This window comes from Chenopodium album, chromosome 18, assembly GCF_948465745.1.
Source record: "Chenopodium album chromosome 18, dcCheAlbu1.1, whole genome shotgun sequence".
Classification (NCBI taxonomy): Eukaryota; Viridiplantae; Streptophyta; class Magnoliopsida; order Caryophyllales; family Amaranthaceae; genus Chenopodium; species Chenopodium album.
In genome coordinates this window covers 7946422-7969095 of record NC_137851.1, presented here as the reverse complement: position 1 = coordinate 7969095, position 22674 = coordinate 7946422, and the positions used below count along the sequence as shown (strand labels likewise).

Below are 22674 nucleotides of genomic sequence, written 5' to 3'. Positions count from 1 at the left end.
TTTGAAATTATATGCTTAAAATTTTCCCAAATACTAGTATCTTTGGTAGCACCGTAGCACTTTGTAGTTTGTACATCTTCTTCTTGGGCCTAATGTAGGCTACCCAAGTCAAAGAGACTCAAACAAAAACGAAAATAAAATTTCAGAAAAAAAAAAAAAGACTGCGTTTCCTCAACTTCTTGGTTCATCCTCACTAAAAAAGCTTAGAAATTTCTGGAAATAGGGCAAAAAATAACTAAAAATGAGCTCAACAGCAATTCTCTCCAGATTATCAACTATACGAGGAAGATGCAAATCAATTCCTACAATTGCTAACTTATTCAAATCAACCACCCCATCTCCAGTTTCTTCTTCTACTAAGCGCATTCCTCGCATTTCAAGGTTTTTTCCCCCCTTTTTTTTCGTTTAATCTATAGTTAAAATGTTATCTTTTAGTTATTTGATTAATCATTTGGATGAATTTGATGATGGGTTTTAAAATTTTTGAGATTTTATGATGTTAATTGAATCTGGGTTTTTGTGGGGTTTTAGGTTACCTGTTGAAGCAAGCTGCTTACTTACAATGTTGCCGTTGCACAGTGCGATTGCTTCTGCTAGATTACAGTCTGTATTATCTGTTGATTCCCAGAATTGGTGTTTAGTTCCTCAAGGTTTCTTTCCTTTTCTCTCTCCTCTTCTTTACATATTGCTGTTTTGTTTTGACCAAGTGTATGTGGGTGTAACCTAGATTAGTTGATAATGTCTTCGATCGAATTCAATACGAATCATCGCCCAATATTGTTATCTATAGAAACCTAAAATGTTGACCATGTTCATGGGGTTATTATTTGTCTAATTCAGTTATTTTTGTTTAGTTATAGTTGGCTATGTGAAATTATTTTAGTGGAATGGAACATAAAACAGAGTTGTAGGATATTACAGATTATATAAAAAAATTTCATGTTAAAAGTACAAACTTTGAAGGAATTTGTTAGCATGGAGGTTAAGAGGGAGGAAAGACTAATGTGTAATCAAGATTTCCTCCGAAAACAATTGGCAATAGGAGCAATTCACTTAAGTTGGAATTAGAAGGACAGACATTGTTGGGCAAATATCACACTTGTATCTAACCTCTGTTCAAGTGTGAGTCTTACACCTTCCTTTAGTAAAAAGGGTTTAAAGAAAGCACCTAAACGCCATAGAGAACTCCCGGTAGGGTGAATGAAAAACCCCTTCAAGTCTTACAAGGGAATATTGTTGTAGAAGAAGCATATACATAGATGTAGAGGCTTAAGTGATTCGAGGTTAAATGCATTGTACCATGCTTGTACCAAAGATATTAATGCGGGATATTATTGGTTGCTAGATGTGATCGAGAAGCAAATGCAACCAAAATTTTCACACTAACAAAGTAACAAGAATGGTGCCTACATGCTTACAAAGGATGTTCTTGAATAAAGCTTGAGATTTATAGTTGGATTGTTGGGATAAGGTTCAAGTGATCATGAAGGGATGTATTTACTCATGCTGAGTTAGAGGGGAATATTGTTGTGGGGCATAAGCTAATAGGTTTTAGGTGAAGCCCAAATTATTATATCGTGGCTATCAACATAAGCTTTCAGGGATGTAAAGTTAGATCCAAACTATATGAACATTTGAGGGTTAAACTGATTAGATTTTCACATGAAGGAAAAATACAAGATATAGAGTAGATTTAGAGTTGTTATTAACATATTTACATACAGACTTCAAATGACAAAGTGGTTTGATCAAAATATAGATCTATTTTGGGTAGAACTTAGACAATTATTTGGGGACATTTGAGGCTTCAATCTAATGGTGTTATTGTAGTTCCATGTTCTAGTTCATTGGGAATTAGAGCTGGACAGAATATTTGTGTTTTGATGATATTCTTCACCTTTGCTCATATAATTGTTAAATGCAAATATATGAACTTGGTGGGTCTTAAACCTTTGTAAGAATGAAATGGGTTTCTTGTACCAATGTGCCAGAAAGTATAATCAATGATCTTCTGCTAATGCTAGCGTCTTTTTCATCTCTAATCTCATCTATGCTTCAGGAAAAAGTTTAACCAAAGGTGTTTTCTGCCTACTCTCGTATATTTTGATTTTATGTCTCCCTTTGGTGAATTAATTTGTAAAATGGGGATGTGTTTTTAAGTTGATTGTCTTGATTTTGATCCTAGTTGGTGTTTAATATACAACATGGTGTTACGTAGGTAAGATAGTGGGGAAAATGATTAACAAAAACTGCAAAATGATTACACTTAAGGGGACTTGGGAAAGCAAAAGTTGTACTTGTATTGAGCTGATTTTCAACTTTGTGATTTTTTATATGCCCACATGAATAAGGAAAAGCTACCTAAGTTAAATTTTCCCCTTTACAAAATAATGAGTACCTTGTGGTTGTATTAGGTGTATTAGTTAACCTTGTTGGCTGTAGATTCGTAACTTAAAAAGTTTTTGTCCATTAAATAAATGAGAAAATTTGGATGGTGGAACTCTGGCAAGTGATGTACTTTATTGCATTTGGAATTCGCTCGTAGTTTTTTATGCTGATAAGGTTGCTAGAAAAGGTTTTGAGTAGGTCTTTTTAAGTTGGTGCTACACAATTTGATGATCTTTTGCTGAGTTTGAAACCGCCTGTGTTTCCTCCAAGGCTGCTAGGCCGCTAGGGACTATATGATGTGCTTCTCTCCTGCTGCCGAAAGAGAAAAGGATAACCTTTGAAACGTAGAAAGTTGTATGCTATGTTTAGTGCTCGCCTTCAATCCGAGACAATGTATTAATTTCACGATTTCTTTTAAGTTTTGGTAAATGTATTCTAATCATCAATTGTCTTTGTAGTTGCATCTTATTCGATGGGGAAAGTTGAGTCACAGCAGTCTGTGCTAAGTAACAGATGTATGGTGTAGTATCTGATTCTAGACCTTTCAGCAAGTAGTAAATTCTTTCTTTTGCATATGGGCAACCTTTATAGCTATGTGTATGCTACTTTGAAAACGTTAACTTAAGCTTTGCTCCTGATGTTTATAGGATTCATTTGTGCTGGTAGTTGCCAATTGACTTTACTAGGCAAATTTTTGATTAGGTTGAGCTATTTGGTACTTGTCAGCTACTTATGTTGATGTCTTGTAAGACGTAGCTTTCAGACTGCCAGGTCTTAGATTGAGGGTTTTTATTTGGTGTTCTTTACATAGCAAGTAGCGAACATGTTTTTTTGTTATAGTATATTTATATGATATTTGCATACGTCTGTTTTTCCTAATAAATGAGAGAACGCTCAAGTCAGTAATAAGTCACACTTGTTGGTTTGTCATTTTCTCAAATGGATTGAGAAGATAATTAAAGTAAGCTTTTCTTCCATCTGGCCAGATTATAACCATACTTGCATTACCACCCCTAAAGAAATCACCTGAGAGAAGGAACTCTTGTGAACTGCATGTCATGTTACTAGGTTAGCATCTAGCTAGATTCCAGGCAACTTCAGACAAAGCTAATAGTTTGCTGATTGTGCTCTGTTGTGATCTGGCTATGGGATACAGATCACAAGAATGTATTTCATTGAAATTAAGTCAATGGACATGTGGCGTGTTTCGGCAATAGTTGAGCATCATCTTATCATGATTTTTTAGGACGACGCCAGTGTTTTATACCTTTTATTTTTTTTTAATTTTTTATAATATCCACGACTCCACGAGTGTTTATACCTTTTTTTCTTTAAATATTCACCCTTGCTATCCTTGGATTTGACTGTTTCATTACTTCTAAGTTGTTGACAAAAATCTCTGTTGTTTGGTTCTTATTGCAGGCAGGTCAATGCCTTTATGATAGCATGTTCGACTATTTTGGATGGTACCCAGGAGCTCCTGCAAGAAGGAATTCCCCCCCTTCCCCCCTTTATATCACCATTGATTTTATGTAGCATCAGGGAGAACATGACATTGCATGCTTTGGTTGGTTAAAATACTACAGTGTATGTCTTTCTAGACTCGAATACATATGGAATCCATGTTTGTTGCTCACATTGCATTCATGTGATCATCAATAGACCTTTCAGGATAAGAAAGAGAACTTATCTGCCAATGATTATTAAGCTGCCTTCAAAGTTTTGTGATTTCTTTTAATAGATTTTATGATTTTCAGTCATCATAAAAATCCGAGTATCATTGTCACTTTGGCCTTGGAGGCTTGGATTTGAGTCTAATTGCATCCATTCTAGCAAAACTTTACCTCATTTCTCTATAGGCGAACTGATGCTGTATGCAGTCACTGATGATGTTATAATAAAAGTTGCCGGGAACGTGATCAGCAATGAGTCTATCCACCCCTTTTGTGATTTTGTGAATCAGAAACAAAATCACCCTTTCTATTTCAATGCTTTAACAAACTTTCAACAGGTTTTCTCAAATCATATAGCCTAGTGACTTTGCTTTGCAGCTCTGCAATAGGTAGCAATGTCAATTATACCGTACTCCATAAATGATTGATCAGAGCATAGTATTTTCTATTGATCTTCTCATTAAACATACTGGACGATAAATGTATGGAGATGGACGTGATGACTGATGTCAAAATGACTTCAACCATAGTTAAACGTGCTGTTATTATTTTCAAAAGGTAAGGTGTATTATTCGAGCCGGCCCAGGTTGATAACGGAGATTAACTTGGGCCGTTTATCTCGGGGTAAAAAAGTATTTTCACGTGGAAAGTAAAGGGTGTAATTGTCAAGCAAATATTCACAGACTTCTGCTGTTAACAAAGCGTTAAAGTCCCTATCTCTAACTATGGTTAGTTAGTGTTACCTCTGCAAACCCAACATCCTTGAATTCGGCGACACTTCAGCAAGAATTTCAAGTGTATCTTCTTCAATTCAACGAAAATTCGAGTGGTGTATTTAATTCATTGAATTGCGAATCTTGTGGGTGATGCCGTTTCGTCGACCTTGAACTCAGATCGATTTTCTTTTGGGTTCAATTCTCCAGTGTTCATAAGGTAGGCGTTCAGTTGGAACTTTTCATATAAAGTCGGTAATATTTGCGATTTAATTTGACTATCCCACACCCCTTCATCTTCTTCTTCAAGCTCCATTAATGGCGGACACCAAACCTCAACACCATTTTCACCAACGAAAACCCTAAGTAAAAATATAGAAATTAAGGGAATGGTTAACCCTAAAGGGAAGGTGTTTTCGTTTGCTTGTTTGATTTCCCCCCTCCTATTGGTATTCACCATTGATGGAGCTTGTGAGCTTCTTCATTTCCAGGCCCAGAAGAATTCTATTTTCCATTAAAGCTGCTTGAATAACTAAATTAGGAGTATTGGGAATCCAAATTGATGTTGCTGGGGAATTTTATGTACTCTCAGAGCTTACTTTTCTGGATAAGCTTTTCTGAATAAGCAACATGGCAGCTTGAGTCACCTGTAAATCTGTGATGTTTTTACTTAACTCACCTTGAGTTACCCGAGTTAAGTGTAGACAGCTCCCAATATAACGTTTGTTAACTCTGTTTATTGCACTTTTTCTTGCCAGATAGACATATGTCAGTTTTTAAGTTCAAAAGCATTTTTTTATTGTCTAGACGCGCACATCAATGCAATTTTATTACCAAATTGCCACGAGATAAACAATTCAAGTTTATCACCGATATCAACTTAGATTTTCTCGTATTCTGATGCCCCAAAATAAGTCAATTTAAGACCGTCTCTCTCCCTTCCACCCCCACCTCCTCGACACATATTGTTAAGATATTGAGAGGAAACTAAGGAAAATACGATGCAAATAACATAGAGTAAACACAGTACACAAAATTGAGATCGTTTGTAAGATTAGATTACAAAATGAAACAAAACAAAACAGAAACAAAAAATAATAATGTAAAAATAAAAAATAAACGTATTAAACAATCACCTAGTGCTTTCATTACAAGCAAAATGTGAATAATGTGACTACAAGAATTTATTTTAAGAGAAAAAAGGGAGAAGAGTTCTCCAATTCAATTCAACCTGACTATAAGGTGATGTACATCAAATTCAATGCCCACATAGAGATACGCTCAAACTTGGGTGAAATAGCAAAAAAGACGTATATACTTGAATACTAGAATTTTTCAGTTGAGGAAGGCGGAAAATCTCCCCGGAATTAAAAAAAAAAAAGGGGGGGGGGGGGGGGGGGTGGAAAATAAATGAACCAAAGTGAGTCAAGTTAGCAAAGCAAGCTAATATTCCAAAAACATCTAGATTATAATGCAATAACAAGCCATGATATCACACACTCCCGGTCCTACTAGGGGTGGCTTTTCCTCCTGGCTTCGATTTTGCCATATCAACCAGATCTCCAAACAACTTATCGTCTCCCTTAGGTTTCTGCCTCATAGGAGGTAAGTAAGAAGCCATCGAAGTCTGGTTGGAAGCATTCTTCAGAGAACTGTCATCTCTCATAGACAAACCGTACATTCTCTGATCAAGATATTGAGCATCAGGCTGCTGTGCATAACCATAGCCGTAAGCTGCCATTTGATTTCCATACATTTGAGCTGGATACATAGAGTTCATCTGAGGAACTGGCATTGCCTGAGGAACCATACCCATCATCTGTCCTCCCTGATAAGGCTGAGGGAACATGCCTGGCATTTGGTTCATCACAGGCTGCACATTCATTCCTGGCATATGACCACCTGCCATGTGTGGTGCGTACATTCCCACAGCTTGATCATTTCCAGGTGGTTGAGGTGCAAACGGATGCACACCACCCTGAAAATTTGGTGCTTGCTGGCCAGCTACCGGCGAGGCTTGCATTGAAGAAGAATATTGAGGAGTGAATGGCTGGTTGGTATCAGCAGGCTGAGACTCCCATGGTGGTGGCGGCAATGACCCTCCGTTCTGAGAACCTGAAAGGCCAAATGTAATGACATGTCAGTGAAAGGCAACAACATCATAACTGCAAGTCTTATCTACCTCCTATATACTATTCGGACTTGGACTACAAGGGCAATGTGTACAGATCTTCTATTTATCCCAAAGTGAGACCAGATGCTGATTACCCGTGCCAAGGTACTTTTTGTTAAATAAGTGACCAATGTGCTAGCAGTAAAATGAGAAGAGTAACATAGATCTACCATACAAAATTTCAGTCTCTATCATGGCTTACAAAAGAGCAAAAGGGAAGAGTTAATCACCATAGACAGGTGATGCAGGCTGTGGCTGCTGCTGAGCAACTTGCGGATTCCAGGAAGCTCCTGCAGGTTGTGAATATCCTGCCTGTTCATACTGAGGCAGCCCCATACCTGGAGCCATTCCATTTGCATATGGTGTTGGTTGCCCCGGTTGAAAATTATGCTGCTGTGGATGTTCTGGGCCCAAAGAATATGGCTGACCTTGTCCACCAGAAAAGGCATGCTGGGAATTTGAGGATTCTGGAGTGTTGTCCATCGAAAACATGTCGACGAGAGCTAAAGCATTATGCTCAGAAGGAATAGGACTTGAAGGTGGAGGTGCAGACACCGGAACTAGAGCCAACGAGTCCTGTGCAGTTGGAGTACTAAAATCATCACCTAAAAGGTCACCACTCAGGAGGTCAATTTTGGACAATGCTTTGTCCGTTGTGGCTGCAGAGCCATTTGCTTGGGGAGCTGGAGGAGTTGCACCTGAGGCAGAGCTACAAAATGTAATATTGATGAGAAAAAAAAATGAGTAGAAAACAAGTTATTAATAATTAAATGTAAAATGTAATTTGAATGGGTTGCTCAATACTTTTACATTTAGAGTGAATCAGTGATGCATGTGAGCTTATGGCAAAGTCACCGATACCATGGTCAACTATCCTATTAAATGTAGATATACCGGAAATAAAAATGCTCATAGCCAAACTCTTGGTTAAATTTGGAACTTCTTACAAAATAAACCAAAATACTATCCACCACTTTTGGCCTAGCTTACTACCTTAGCCCACATTGTTCAAATAATATTTCCATTAAATTCTTTCAAATTTCAAGTAATGATCTCAACAAGAATTAAATAATTTGAAAATTAGTATTTTAAAATGCAATTATATTTGAGAGATTAATGGTCAAAAATATCAACTCAAAAAACGCAGGTTATTATACAAACAATATGGAGTACTCAATATGAATCAAGTAGTAATATCATCCATAACAAACCCAAGTGAGCATAGAAGCACCTTAAAAAATTGTAAAGCTGAATTGGAGGTCCCTAGCTCATTATTACCCTCAAAAAATTGGTTCTACCACTAGTCTATGCCAAACTAGGGGGAGAGGGAAGAGGAGTATCATTAACTGATTAATTATTGGAAGCGGACAATTAATTCAGATGATCATAATTTTAGGTGCTGTATTTCATAATTCCCAAATGATGACACTCCTCAAGATAGACCTTAAACGAGCTAAAAACGTTAGAATAATTATACATTTATTCCAACTTATCCCAAAAAAGCAATTTAAATAAGATGGGCAAAATTCTAATTATTTATACAAGTTATTCAGAAGTCAAGTCCTTCAATCAATAGCAGGATATGATTGGTCAAAACTTAATTACACAAGACCAAGTAGCCCAGTCTAAACCTTGTTTTTAACCCATGCTTGACAGGAATTTCCTGGCCCCTAACACCCAATATTCAATAGGTTCCTAGCTGACCTGGTCAACTTAGTCAAACCACTTTGGCCCATTGTGTTAACATTTATTGTCTAAGCCCCATCCGCTGCATACAGATAAATCACAATACCAAGCACAAGCAATGTGATGACAACAAACATAGACACGTCAGTTAATTTCTCTATACAAAGTTTGGGCCAAGCCATTTACACAAATTGTAAACACCGAGAAACATAACTACTAACTAGTTAGGCCAAATAGACAACATAATTCAGAATAATACAATCAATGCAGATGTACCTTCCATCAGCTTGTTTGCTGCTTTCTCCTGTATCAACCAAAGGAGCATCAACATCTACAAGCCCTTTACTAGATTCAGGTTTTGAGTTCTCTTGCGGCACTTTTATTCCGGAAGAAATAGCTTCATGCTTTGCAAGTACTCTCTGCAAGTCATCATTCAAAGCCAGGCCTTGGCAAAGCAGTGATTCATCCCTGAAACCAGAATGATGCTCAACTTCAGAGAACAACAATCTAACTAATCTAACTCCACAGCACAAATGTGAACAGATTATTAGATCTTTCAGAAGTTACCCTAATCATGTACATAATCAGCCATTTATCAGTAGAGAGCTAAGCCAAAGGGCAAGGCAGAAACAGAGAGCAGAATAACTATAAAAGTATACACTCTAGCAGTTTGGCTTGATGAACAAAGCAAAAGCACAGCTATGTATGATAACTCTTGTTACTGCAATTTTAGTTTGGAAAAAAAAGCATGTACAAATTGTTTTAAAAAATTAACAAAATATCATGCATAGATGATGCCTAAATGAGCCAATTCTATCTTGGCAATGGATTCTCGGTTAAAAATCTACAAAAATCTATAACAAAAATAAAAAATAAAAAAGAAGTTGACTCACGAGGAATTCTTCAATTTAAACTTCACATGGCTATATTTAGCTGTGCTTTAACTAATAATCAGAACTAAAAAAATCAAACAAATAATCCCCCCCTCCCCATACAGCAAATTTCCAAGAGCAATGTCAGAGAAGTAGGCCTTACGAAGTTGAATTAACTAAATGCACAACTCTTTGCTTGTATGTTCGGCATTGTTCAACCAAATCAACGATTACCTCCTGTCTAAGGCCCTGAAAAGATAGCCAGGAGAAGAAATAAATACCATAAATTGACAAATAAAAATACCAACATAAGCAATACTTTTCAAAAAGCGTCATTAGAAATTTAAAGCTGCTCATTTCCCAATACAGAGCCAAAAATTCACCTTTCTGGCTAGGAAATAGAGTAATGGCCTATTTAACTAACTGTTGATAATAATTGCAACTCTGAATTTGTGTAGCACATACTAGTTAAAGTTTTTGACATTCAAGTGGCGTAATCACAAATGAAAACAAGCTCTCTGTTATCGCAAGAGATGTTTCCCCAAAAATAAGATCCTGCCTTGGATAGTGCCCATTCTTAGCATTGATGGAAGAAAGATATCCTTTAATTCAAGATCAATGTTTGTCATATCGATACAGTTAATCACTACCTCAACAAATAGTTTTATTGAACACCATTAAGTCAATCTAATTAAAGGATAACAGATAACTAACATCTACCTGCTGATAAATAACAACCAGCAATTGGCAGGGAGTAGTATGAGTATGAGTGTATGACTAATACTCATGTGATTAACTAAGTTTACAAATCATGCCCTTCAATTTTATGTTACTGTTTACAAGTAGTGCAAAATTTCCTCAAAGAGGTACCGCCTTCTATTCTAGCAAAAGAGCATTTCCCTAAAAGCTTGAAGAAGTGGTGTTGACATTTACCTTTTTCATATTGACATATTGTTATAATTTTCAACTACAAATAAAAATTTGAATAATAAACAACATTTACCTCTTTGTTAGATGGATCAATTGCACTTAGCATTTCAGACAAGACATCCATAATCCCTCGTGCATTCTGCATTTCTGACAAGCTATTCAAAAGGGAAATAATAAGAACAAAGAATCCTTAGGGGGTAAATCTAATGCTATTCTTTGATAATAATAACATTATTTAAAAAATAAAATAAAAAGGGTTTCCCCTTGCTTGACAGATGAATCCAAGCTCAACGGACACTAGCATGCCAGAAAGACTAAATTCCTCTGCCCCTCAATGAATTTGCTCAATTCCAAAATACTTTAGAGTTTTGGATTATAAGTAATGGCTTTTATAAGGCATCACTTGAATAGTTTTACTACAACATCTAAGGGTTAAATATTTGATAACTGAGGAACAAAATAACATAATCCTAATCAAAAGGGGGAGAACAAAAATAAAGAAAATAAATATTGATCATCCAAAAGTATGGCTAAAAGGGGTTGGAAAATAAACCTTAAAGTGGGAAACTCAGTCTCTGCAGAAGCCTCTGCTGACTCTGGACGCTGCTCTGAATTGAGCACATTTGAAGGATAATTAGACAGAGGCTGTGTTTGTGGCGGTGTAAATACAGGAGCCGACCTTTCTGTTCTCTGAGGAAAAACTGCACCTGCACGCTGATACAAAAGAAGCATATAATCACACTATGATAAAAGAAAAGGCATTAATATCAGGAAAGTCCCATGAAACCACTGCATGGAAAAAAAATGCATCATACTCATTTTAGAGCATAACACAAATTTTACCATTCTAGAGTCAAAACAAGGAGGTAACAGTAAAAAAAATACCAATAACTCCTGGTAAGCAGCATAATACTGCGGGTATCGTGCTCTGGGTCCACCAAAAGCTTCTTGCCAAGTATCTATAAGAATCAATATCTTCTCCTTGACATGAAAATCAGGCTACAACAAAAATAAAAAGTAACATGAGCCAGAACCTCAAAAACTGAAAAGTCAATATAGCAAGTCATCTGCTTTTTTAAAAACATAACAAAATTCCCAGACCTTCTTTTTAGTAATTTTCACCATCTCGTGAGGTAGATCTTTCTCTGCTACATGCATATGTACGATATCCCCACAGTTCTTTACAATTGTCTCCAGCAGCTATATTTGCAGTATGCAAATAAAATAACCAATTTAGTTCACTGCAACATATGAAGAAGACAAGGTATAAACAGACAACAAGCCTTTTTGCAAACTAAGAAATATACTAGAATAAGACTATCTTTGTCCATTGATCTGTTGGTCAATCAGTTTGCAAACACAATAGACCAACATGACTAATTAAGATTTAAAGAAAAAGCAAGCACAAGCCAACAAATATAATCAAGCAATCATAGCTCATTTCTGCTCCCATGTCAATTAAATGGCAATATAATATATTAATCATAAATAAACTATGAGACAATAAATAAGAATACTGTTAGAACAAAAGTAAAAAAAAAAAAAAAAAAAACACCCCATATTTATCCTTCCAAAGGTGGCGTGAGAGAATGTACACGACCTTACCCAAGGATAGACAACAATTAAGAAGAATAAGCATGGAAGTTACAACTACTCAAACTGAAGAATTACAGCTAATATTTCTGTAAGAGGCTCACCGTTAGAGCTAGAAGCTGAACCTTCGAGTTTCTGCTCCCAATACGCCTCTTTATGCCCTTCACAACATCCTTAGCTTGCCTGGATAGCCAAAAGAAGCAACACTTGACCAATAAAATCCATTTGCATAAAAAAAAATATGTACAGACAACGGCAGATGTCAGACCTAGCTATTAGCAACAAAACTCGTATAGGAGTATAGGACACTGGCCTTGGTGTCAAAAGCTATGCTTAAGGTAACAACAGGGGCACCTGACAAAGTGATGTCCTTCTAGCTAATTACATAAATCACATTACATTGCCTAATGTTCTTCTTAAGTCCTTGGTTTCTTTCTAATAATAATTTTACTCCACCATTCTTATTTGTTTTACTCACTTTCCATTTATTGCTCCTTTTTGTTCTACTCACATAGCTTTACTGTAATTTAAGCAGGACCCTTTAATCCTTTATAATCTTAGCCCTCTTATCCCACAACAATAACACCTTTCCACACACACCCTCTTAATTAATTCACTTTTCCACACACTCACCCACTTTTCTATAACCTCTCTCTTAGTTTACTCTACTAATTTTACACCCACTCACCTTTTTCAAAATTTTCTAAAATTATGTACTTACAGAAGTTGGGTAGAACATAAGAGAATGGAGGGAGTATATAAAATGGGAATATGATGGGTTACTCTGAAAATTGCATACATTCTATACCTAATATTCATTATCTACAATCAGTCATAGAATATTTTGTTAAATTAAATGCCAAATTTTTTTTAATAGAAATGCTAAAGTGCACCTTATCCTTTAACCCCTTCAGTAGAAGCTAATAGAAAGACAACAATAAATAAAACTTTTGAAACCAGTTGCAGCTTCAAAGATGTGAAATCACGAGTAAACACACAAAAGAGAAGGTATAAGGCTAAAGTAGCACCCACATTATGCACATCCAAAAATATCATACTGAACGATTCCTAGAGCACCATAATATCAAACCAAGGATAACAGTAGCTCCCACAGATCTCAGTTCTACCTCCTTTATCACTTATTTCTACGCCCCTTAGTATCACCTGTCCACATCTATGTGGAACATCCAAATGCCTCTTCGTAAATGATAGGTATTACAATTTAACATACTATCAAGTACAATAATAATTCATATACTATCAAAAGTAGTGGCAGGTAAAAATATGTAGACTCTTGAAATAAAAGACACACGACAAAGTATTTTCTTTTAGTTAAGTAAATATTTGAGTAGAACTGCACTGAACAAACACCAAAGTACAATAAGAGATTAAGAGAACAAGCTGTCCTTATAAAATAACTCAAATTATCACAGCGACATATTATCCCAATTTCTTAGAATCTCCCTATATAGAATAATGTGGGTCAGCCCCCACCGCTTTAGCCCTTAAAGAAGCTAACAAGGCAACTTTATCCCACAGCATATGTGACAGCCATTTCATGAAATACACGTCGACTCTGCTCTACCCACACATTCCACAAAATAGAATCCTCTACTTCTCAATCAAGAGTAGGTTTTGCTGAAGTGCAAGTCCCATGCATACAATTAAAGACCAACACAGGTTCATTATGTGTAAAAGATGAGCATTAAAGAAGTGAGTGTCGAATACAATATATTGAGTGATATCATGGCTCTCAACAAGATGCACAAATGCTGTTCTGACCAGAAACTGAACACCACAGGATCACTATGAAATTATCAAGCCAGAGTCTAAAATCCCACACATTTGAATACCAAATCAATTGAGTATACCTTGTATACACAGTCTTTAACACTGAAACTAACTATTCAAGTCACCATTTTATGTACTTTGTACTTTGTAAGCCACTGTCTAAAATCACCAAAGTTCCCTGTCACGGTACCAACTTACACTCCCCTTGATTGCATCATTCCCACAACTTTCCTAATCATGAATGTGCCCTTAATCCCTTATCCATAATGCATATCAAATTGTTAAGAGTCCATTTACAAAGGCCCAAGTGCCTACTTTACAAAGATGCACAACACTCTCTTGAGAGTCCTTTTGGCAGTAGAATAACGTTCAAGATTACCACTTGCCCCGTAAAATGACGCTCCGTTCTCGGCTAAAAATAGAAACACTCCATATAACAGTTCCATTACCAATTAAAGCACACTAAAAAGGCTCACCATTCCATTATTCTATTTATAATAGCCGTTAGACAATCAACCCTAATTAACAGGCAATACAGGTTACAACCACATGAAAATCAATCAAATTATTATCCATTTCTACTAAATCCTCCAACTCTACTCATGTAAAACTAACCCAATTCTTCTCATGATATCCACTTCACAAAATAGCAGTTTCCCATCTAAATAAATTAACTAAAATCACAATTAACCTAGCTCTAAACATTCAAAATAACCTAATTACCAATCATAAAACAATCAAACAGTAATAACAACAGAATAAAAATTGAATTACCCAGGATCCTGATTAAGCATATCACAGATCTCGATGTTCATAGCCCAATCAGGTCCGATCAACATATCGGACGTAGCTCTTTCCACCATAGAATTCACCATTTTTATCGAAATTCTTCTTCAATCTTCCAAAATTCAACTAAATTTCAATCAAATCAAATAAATTGTAATCAATCAAATTCCGGCGACTTAATTTCGCCGGATAATCAAGAATTCTCCGATTAGTAAATACTCAACTCACTGGATCGGATTATGAACCCTAAAATCAAAAAATATGGAAATCAAAGTTTCGATAAATTTCAAATTTTCTCTCTCCTCACTCTTTCTCTCTCCTCTGTTCCTCCTCTTGGAGGATTCGATAGGGAAAATTAAAAATGTGAGATCATCTCAAAAATGTAATTCATACTAATTTCTTTTTCATATAACACGAAAAAAAGGAAAGAGAAAGGATAAGATTGTGACACGTGTAATTTAGTTACGTCATTTATGCCGGTAATTCTCTTGGAGCCGTTGGATTGGAATTTTTATTTTATTTTTGTTTGTTTATTTCAGCGGTTTTGTAACTAATTTTTGGACGGCATGGTTTTTGCATTGTAAATTTTGTAGGTGATAGAGAGAATGGGCCACCATATGAAATCAATAAGTCAATTTATATTGGGGGTATGGATTATGGATTTTTTTATTATTATTATTTTTTTCTAAATCACCTTAATTGATACCTCGTATAAGTTAGATACGAAGTACACTATAACATTATGAGAAAAGAGTTATCAGTTTACGGTAGATATCATCAAACATGATCTCGTGACTTTCGTCACCGACAATTACACCATATACATTGAAAGCATTCTTTTTGATCTCAATCTTCATTTAGGAGTCCTTGAAACATTTGTTAATATTAATGATCATTTTTCTGAAAAGAATTGTCGTGTATACGTTTGAGAGCCTTTCAAAACAATGATTAGAAAATAGACATGTATTCAAGTAGGTTAATTGGTAGTTTTAGAGATACATAAGATTTCTTGTTTGATTACATGGATATGGACATTTTGCATAAAAAGTTTCATAGCAAAAAAAAAAAAAAAAAATCTTTTCAAGAAACAATTTGATTTTGCTGTATTATCATGTACATGAACTTGTGTATTTGTAACTATCAACCAATTACAATGCGGTTATACTTGCATATATTAAAGATCATTTAATTAAATTTGAATTTGAAGCATTTGCAAATGATGGAGTGAGAATTTGTAGCAGTCAATTTATAATTAGTATAAAATCAATTTTAATCATTATAATAATTTAAGTTTAACAAAACTAACGTGAGCTCAGTATTCTATGTGATGAATTTTCATTCTTATTGACGTTTTATGTAGTAAAAATAATCAGAAGATTCATCTTACATCAACACATGCCATTAGTAGGTATTGTACTTTATTAACTGACCATTCTACTAAAATGGACAAGCATAGGTAGAAGAAACTGAAAATCTTTTTCATTGATGACCAACCTCTTGATAGGGAAAGATTAATGTCAAACAAATACAACTGATAACTCTTGTCAAACTATGAATAATTCACTTGCAAACACCCTTATAATACCCCACTAGGAAAGACTACTTACGTGATCCATCAAAGTGAGAATTTCACCAAAAATATGTACTTTGTAATTCATATTTTTTATGCTTAATACAAAGTATCCAATTTTTGACATAAAGTCACATGAAATTTAACATTTCCGCACATTATATACTCCATTTAATATTGTTGTTTAATACATTGTTTCACAAGAAATCGGATCAAATAAAATAGACGGGGAAATGTATGGACTTAAATTCCAATGATTCAATTTATTCGGTTCAATATTTCAAATAATTAGCTTTAGTTAATTAGGAAAAAATAATCATATATAGGAAGATAAAGATTTGTCCATTCTCAGATATGCATTGACTGGCAATAATTACATTTCCTGTTACGGCTGCTAGCCAAGGCTCAAAATTAAGATCATAATAATAAGTTAATAACCTTAAAGATAGGCATAATTAAGACCAATTGATTGATTTGCTTACTCGGTATGTATTAATTTAATTATGCCACTTGTAGTAGCATGTTGGCATCAAATATTGTATAGCAGTATAGTGCATGTGCCATGGAATCAATGTTGTCTTCCATCCAGCCTTAAACATGATCTTAATTCTTAAGTATGTTGGACAGGTACGGAGATTAGTTGAAACATCAGAAATCTCGATTCTCCTCGTGAAAAAGGCTTTCTATTATTGGTGTGTTATTACATCAACGTGTTTTTTTTTAATACATTACTCCTATGAATTTCAATTCATATGTTGTATTTTGTTTATTACGTGTCTATTGTCGCTTTTAGACTTTCAACCCTTTTGGCGAGTTGGGCCGAGTTCTTTTTATGAAGATTGCTTAAACTTTTGTTTTCGTTCTTTTCCAAAGCGCCATATATAAAAATCCACTCAAAAAAGATTGAAAAACGTTGTAAAAGTTGCATGAACTAATAATTGACAAAAATATGAAAGGTTAAGAAGATTGATGTGAACAAATCCTTAACTTTGGTGGGGATAGGATTACCACAAACATACCAATTTTATTTTATGGGATCCCACTATGCCACATTACTTCCTTTCTCCTCCTTAAATCTCAATTCAATCGTTTGGGTGGACTTTATATGTTTGTCCATTTGTAGCCTTTGAAAGCTCATGTAATGTCAGCATCCTATATGCAATAAGTGTCATGGAGCACTCAATTTAGCATTATAGCACTTGATAATAATTAGTTAATAATTATACATTTATTTATAAACATCCGCAGTCAGGTGTGGTATATTATTTAGGGGCGAAGAAGTATTATGTACGTCGTATTTGAATTGAGGAAACCATAAACGATTATAGTATATGTAATATCGACAATGATATGGTCAAGGACTCGAGGAGAAAGCATCTCTTTTTGGATGGAATAAAAGAGTGAAGGAAGGCGAAGCTGGGTTCAAGATAAGCTTAGTTAAAACCAAACATTGTTTATGATGCATAGATGCTAGATGCTTTCTCATCTCCAAAAGTAATTCTTAGTACTCTTAAATACGAAGTAAACAAAGTATTATAAAGAGATGTCATTCTAGTGTACAGCTCCTTGTATAATTCTTTATTTTTGTAATAGCTTTTTCAACTGATCTTTAACAACAAAAAATTATGCTAGGGTTGATATAGGGGGAAACTTTACTATAAAGCAAAAACAACTTGTGCTCTTTGCAAATTTTCATTTTGGGAGAGGAAACATCCACAGAAAGAAAGGAAAATAATAATACAACCATCCCCTAATCCGCCTATTTTATCCTATTAGCCTTTAGCTGAACTTTTTAGCCCTTACCAGTTGTTAATTGAACTTGGATAGCCGTTCTTTAAACTTATCGGCCCTTCTCTTAACCTTTCTTTTTTTTTTTTTTTTTTTTTTTTTTAAGGTGAGAAGAACAAAGGCATACTCTCTTAACGTTGCCCAGAGCAGGAAACTTATTCATCCCACTGAATAGTTGGATACTCCAACACATCAGTACATCGCAGCCACTCTGCCCATAAGCACCATCTATTTTGGCCCCTTTTTTTCTTTAGGGGAGGGGACCAGGAAAAAAGCAAAAGTAAGTCCAAAATGCACAATAATATTAAGCTTTTGCTGTCCATAATGGTACATAGTTAACGTAATCACAAGTGCCATAGTAATATACAGAAGAGATTACATTATGATTGCAAGCAATCAGAAGAATATTCAATAAAAGAGGACAATTTACATGCTGAAATCTTTTTTCCTACCATTGACTCGAGCAAAAAATAATGCATTATGCTCATTGTGACTAATAAGGAATAGGTGTCCGAACTGTTGATGGGCCTGATTTCATGTCCTGCAGAAGGAGCTCAAGAAGTGCTCGAGCAACAGGACCTTCATTTCCTGCATTATAATCAGCACCACAAAGGCACAAAGGCATTAACCGATGTTTAGGCATAACTTATGTTGCAATTCGCTTCTGAAAATAGAACTCATAAAATACATGTATGAATAACGTTAAGCATCATTTGATAATTTTCCCAAGTAGACACTGTCACACATACTAAATCCAAATTCTTATGATTTCTGTATGATACTGAGCTGATCAGCAACAACGTAGACAGGTTTTAAACACAAGTCTAATGTACTAGCCCCTAGAAACTTTACCAGGATAATTAGAGCTAACATCTCTACTTTCCCATCGTAACATAAAGACCTTAACAGAGCATTTAAACTAAGCAAAGTTCTTACCATTACCAATGACCTGGTCATCCCACTGAACAATTGGACGCACTAGGACACCACTGCCGAAAAGCATCATCTCCTCAGCCTTTTTTCCTTCTTCCACAGTCACATCCCTCGTGCTTACTCCTCGAATATCACCCTTCTTAACCAGCTCCTGTGAAAGCGTGAGCATTCTCTTGGCCGTACAACCACTAAGGATTTTATCAAATCTTGGCATCATAAGCTCTTTATCATACGTGACAAAGGCCACATTCATATTTGGACCCTCAGCAACAAATCCTTCAGAGTCCAGCCATATAGATGCAAAGCAACCATTTTCTTCAGCTTCCATCTGGCATAGTGCATTCGGAAGGTAATTGACACTCTTCATTGTAGCAAACACAGGAGGCTTTATTGGAATGGAAGATGTAATTACTTTGATCCCCGTGTGATCAGATGAGGTTGAACTTTGAGTCACAATGGCGTAAAATGTTGGCTCGGCACACCCAGTTGGGGAGAGATGAAAGTCACCATGTCCTGCAGAAAGCCAATATCTTAAAGAGCCATTTCTACACTTAGAAGCACTTACTGTCTGAATCAGTACGCTTCTCATGATTTCCCTATCAAACGGTAAACTGATTTTTGCCATAGATGCAGACCTCACACAACGATCAAGGTGTTGATCCAATTCATAGAGATGACTGCACATAAGAAGTAATAAATCGGGTCTGAGAACTTTCCTATGAGTAAACTGGGATATCTAATAGAGAAATTTTAGCTTAAGAATAAAGAATGCTATAAACCAAACTTGACAATTCATCAAGTATTATACATTTGGCATTTCATCAATGAATCCTACATTTACAGTAATTAAGTTTGATTCATTTTAATAAAATTGTGGCATTAGATCTTTCTGCAGCTTCAACTCTACAACCTCCATCAAACACAATTGTTGGCCTCAATCTATAAAGCACATTGTAAATGTCTATACACAATTAACTCAATGGTATATAATCAGTCATATACTCTACAAGGACGAATATGCACAAAGTTTACACCGCACAGATAAGAATGAGTACCATGTCATTTGCTACCTTTTGCCCTTTCCTCCCCTCCAGCAATAAACCCCTCAATATTCAGGCAATTCACCTACAAGCTTATGCATAACTCGAACCTAATCAATCCTATATGAGGAGGCATATAGTTGCCAAACTATTATTTACACAAAGTCACAACCCCTCTTCTGCACCATCTAAAATATCTAATCAAATCAAAAATATTTCGACAAAAGCATATTAACAACGCAATGCCATCCAACAACAAATCATAAACGATACCCTTTAACTATAGCCGCGGTGTCAAAAATCCCATGACCTCTATGTACCATGTGATCATCCATGGGGATGACCATTGCCGCAGGGTCTGTAGTAATTCCACCAAATATACTAGAGTACATAGCCAAGAATTGCTGTTTGCCCTTATTCCTCTCTCTACTCAATCTTAACCTCTCAATTGCCTGAATTTTTCCAACAAATCGAAATTTTTTACATCCAATAATTATCATAGGAGAAACAGACTTGCTTCTAGTATCATCATCAACATTGAATCATGAGCAAAACTTAATTAATTTCTGGATCATATTGACCAAATAAAGCACTTAACTAGTAGAAATTATGATACTGTATTACTAGTCTAATTTATGATATTGACCTAAAAAAGTACATCATACCTCTTCACATGATAAAAGTGGAACTTCTATAATTGGGGTTGTTAAATCTGTCACAACAAAGTTCTTTACATTAAATAATAAACAAAATAAAATTCACAACTTTGATCAACTGACAAGATATTATCACCCAAAAAATACACGAAATAAAATTCAATAATCTGTTATTATTGAAGGAAATGATACTTATGCCATAAACCCAAAAATAAAGGTAGAATTTTGGACTTACTAGTTAAAGATTGAGCTTGATTTGAGAGTCTAACAACTCCAAGATGAGAGCTTGGAAGCCTAAATCTAGGAAGTGGGTGGTTTATTGTAGCAGAAAACTGGGAATCATAAATCTGGTAAAAGGAATTCTTGTAAATTAGTTGATTTTGTGCGATTTGATTTGGGGAAATTTGAGGAGAGTCAAGAGACGCTGCCCAAGCAGCCATGGTAGTAGAGGAAAGTGTGTGCAATGGTTGTTTTGTGGTAGTTTTCTGATGCACGGTTTATTTATTGAATTTTAAGATAAATAATTTATATGTCAAATTTTAAAATATATCATTAATATAAAATTAATTAGGAATTGATATATTTTTTCGATGATTTGCTATTTAACAGGCATGCATGACTAATAATAATGTTGGTGAAAATATTCGATTTAATACATTAAAAAAATAAAATAAATGTTCAAAGCACCCCGGATTGACCCGAACCCAGAAATAAGGGTTGAACATTTCTTGACTCGTAACCTGAAGTGACCCAACTTGAGATGACTCATGACCCAAACTCTAATTGACAGGTCTCCATTTTATTAGATTGTGAAGTATATAATTTTAACCGATTAGTATATAATATAAATAGATGTTTTACGCTTTGAACTACTTCTTTCGCTCCAAAAAATATTATGATATAAAAAATAAATTTATATGATAATTTTTTAGAATTATAATCTAATAATTTTTTTAATAAAATTATAATTCAATTTATACATTTGAAATATTGGTATTTTATCAATAAGTGAACTGCTAAACGTCGCTCCCATTTTACATACTAACGCTCCCTTTTTTACATGAATGGACTAGTTTACCCTTTTTGCAAGTTGTAGTAGACAAAAGGATTTTGTTGGTCATGAACATTATTATATCAAACGATCCCCTCAAATTTATACCACGTCAATCCCTAGCCCTCAAATTTTCGTTTTTTTTTATATATATATTTTCTGGAAATGGGACATCCGCCCAAAAAATCCGGATATCCCAAGGTGGATCCACCTGAAATTTCCGGATCCACCTTGGGACATCCGGATTTTTTGGGCGGATGTCCAAAATCCACGTGTTTATTTTTTATTTTTTATTTTCTTCTTCTTCTTCTCAAAATATTAATTACAATTAGTATCGTGGTTAAATTACTTTATTTATTAATTACAATTAGTAATGTATAGTTATAAAACTAATTAAGTATTTAAGTTTTTACATTACATACAACAAAATAAAATATAAAAATGTCCAGTTCTTTACATTACATGCCGAACAACACTAACAATAATCACAATAACAACAACAATAATCATAATAACAATAATCATATTAACAATAACATACTACTACTACTACTAATAATAATAATAATAACAACAATAATCAGTTTTTTAAACAAAATTATTCACGAAAAAAAAATCGAAAATCAGGAACATCCGCCTAGATTTTTCGGAAACACCACAGAGGATCCGCCTGAAATTTCCAGATCCTCCATGGTGTTTTCGGAAAATCTAGGCGGAAGTCTTGGATTTCCATTTTTTTTTCTTTTTTTATCGTGAATAATTTTGTGTTTAGGATTAGTGTTTTGTGTTGGATTAGTGTTGACAGTATCCTATTTTTACGAGTATCCTAGTCATGAGTATTTATATGCTAGGGGTAAAAATGGAAATCTCTTAAAAAATGCGAGCGTTAGTATGTAAAATGGGAGCGACGTTTAACAACACCCATAAGTGAACTGCTAAACTAACAATTTTATCCAAATATTCAATCCAAATAGAATTCTAAACTAACTTTTTTATCGTTTATTTAAATCTATCCAACGTGGTGCGATACT

General features: G+C 34.9%; 2 protein-coding genes and 1 long non-coding RNA gene across 3 annotated transcripts; 1 reads left to right on the top strand and 2 right to left on the bottom strand.

Moving 5' to 3' along the window:
• The first annotated feature begins 154 nt into the window (after window positions 1-154).
• LOC145592953 (uncharacterized) lies at window positions 155-4112 on the top strand. Its single transcript, XR_014102504.1, has 3 exons — window positions 155-381; window positions 532-650; window positions 3811-4112. It is a non-coding gene; the product is annotated as an uncharacterized LOC145592953 (long non-coding RNA).
• Window positions 4113-5858: 1746 nt separating this feature from the next.
• Window positions 5859-15176, bottom strand: LOC145591390 (TOM1-like protein 9). Its single transcript, XM_081647829.1, has 10 exons — window positions 14594-15176; window positions 12133-12211; window positions 11537-11635; window positions 11321-11434; window positions 10989-11149; window positions 10509-10590; window positions 9669-9754; window positions 8910-9101; window positions 7178-7656; window positions 5859-6889 (listed from the first exon to the last, which is right to left on the bottom strand). The coding sequence occupies exons 1-10, from the start codon at window positions 14692-14694 to the stop codon at window positions 6267-6269; spliced, it is 2016 nt and encodes a 671-aa protein (XP_081503955.1). The 5' UTR covers window positions 14695-15176; the 3' UTR covers window positions 5859-6266.
• Window positions 15177-18244: 3068 nt separating this feature from the next.
• Window positions 18245-21074, bottom strand: LOC145592952 (D-amino-acid transaminase, chloroplastic-like). Its single transcript, XM_081649472.1, has 5 exons — window positions 20828-21074; window positions 20602-20648; window positions 20210-20388; window positions 18900-19573; window positions 18245-18551 (listed from the first exon to the last, which is right to left on the bottom strand). Exons 1-5 carry the CDS (start codon window positions 21030-21032, stop codon window positions 18457-18459), a joined length of 1200 nt encoding a protein of 399 aa, XP_081505598.1. The 5' UTR covers window positions 21033-21074; the 3' UTR covers window positions 18245-18456.
• Window positions 21075-22674: the final 1600 nt, after the last annotated feature.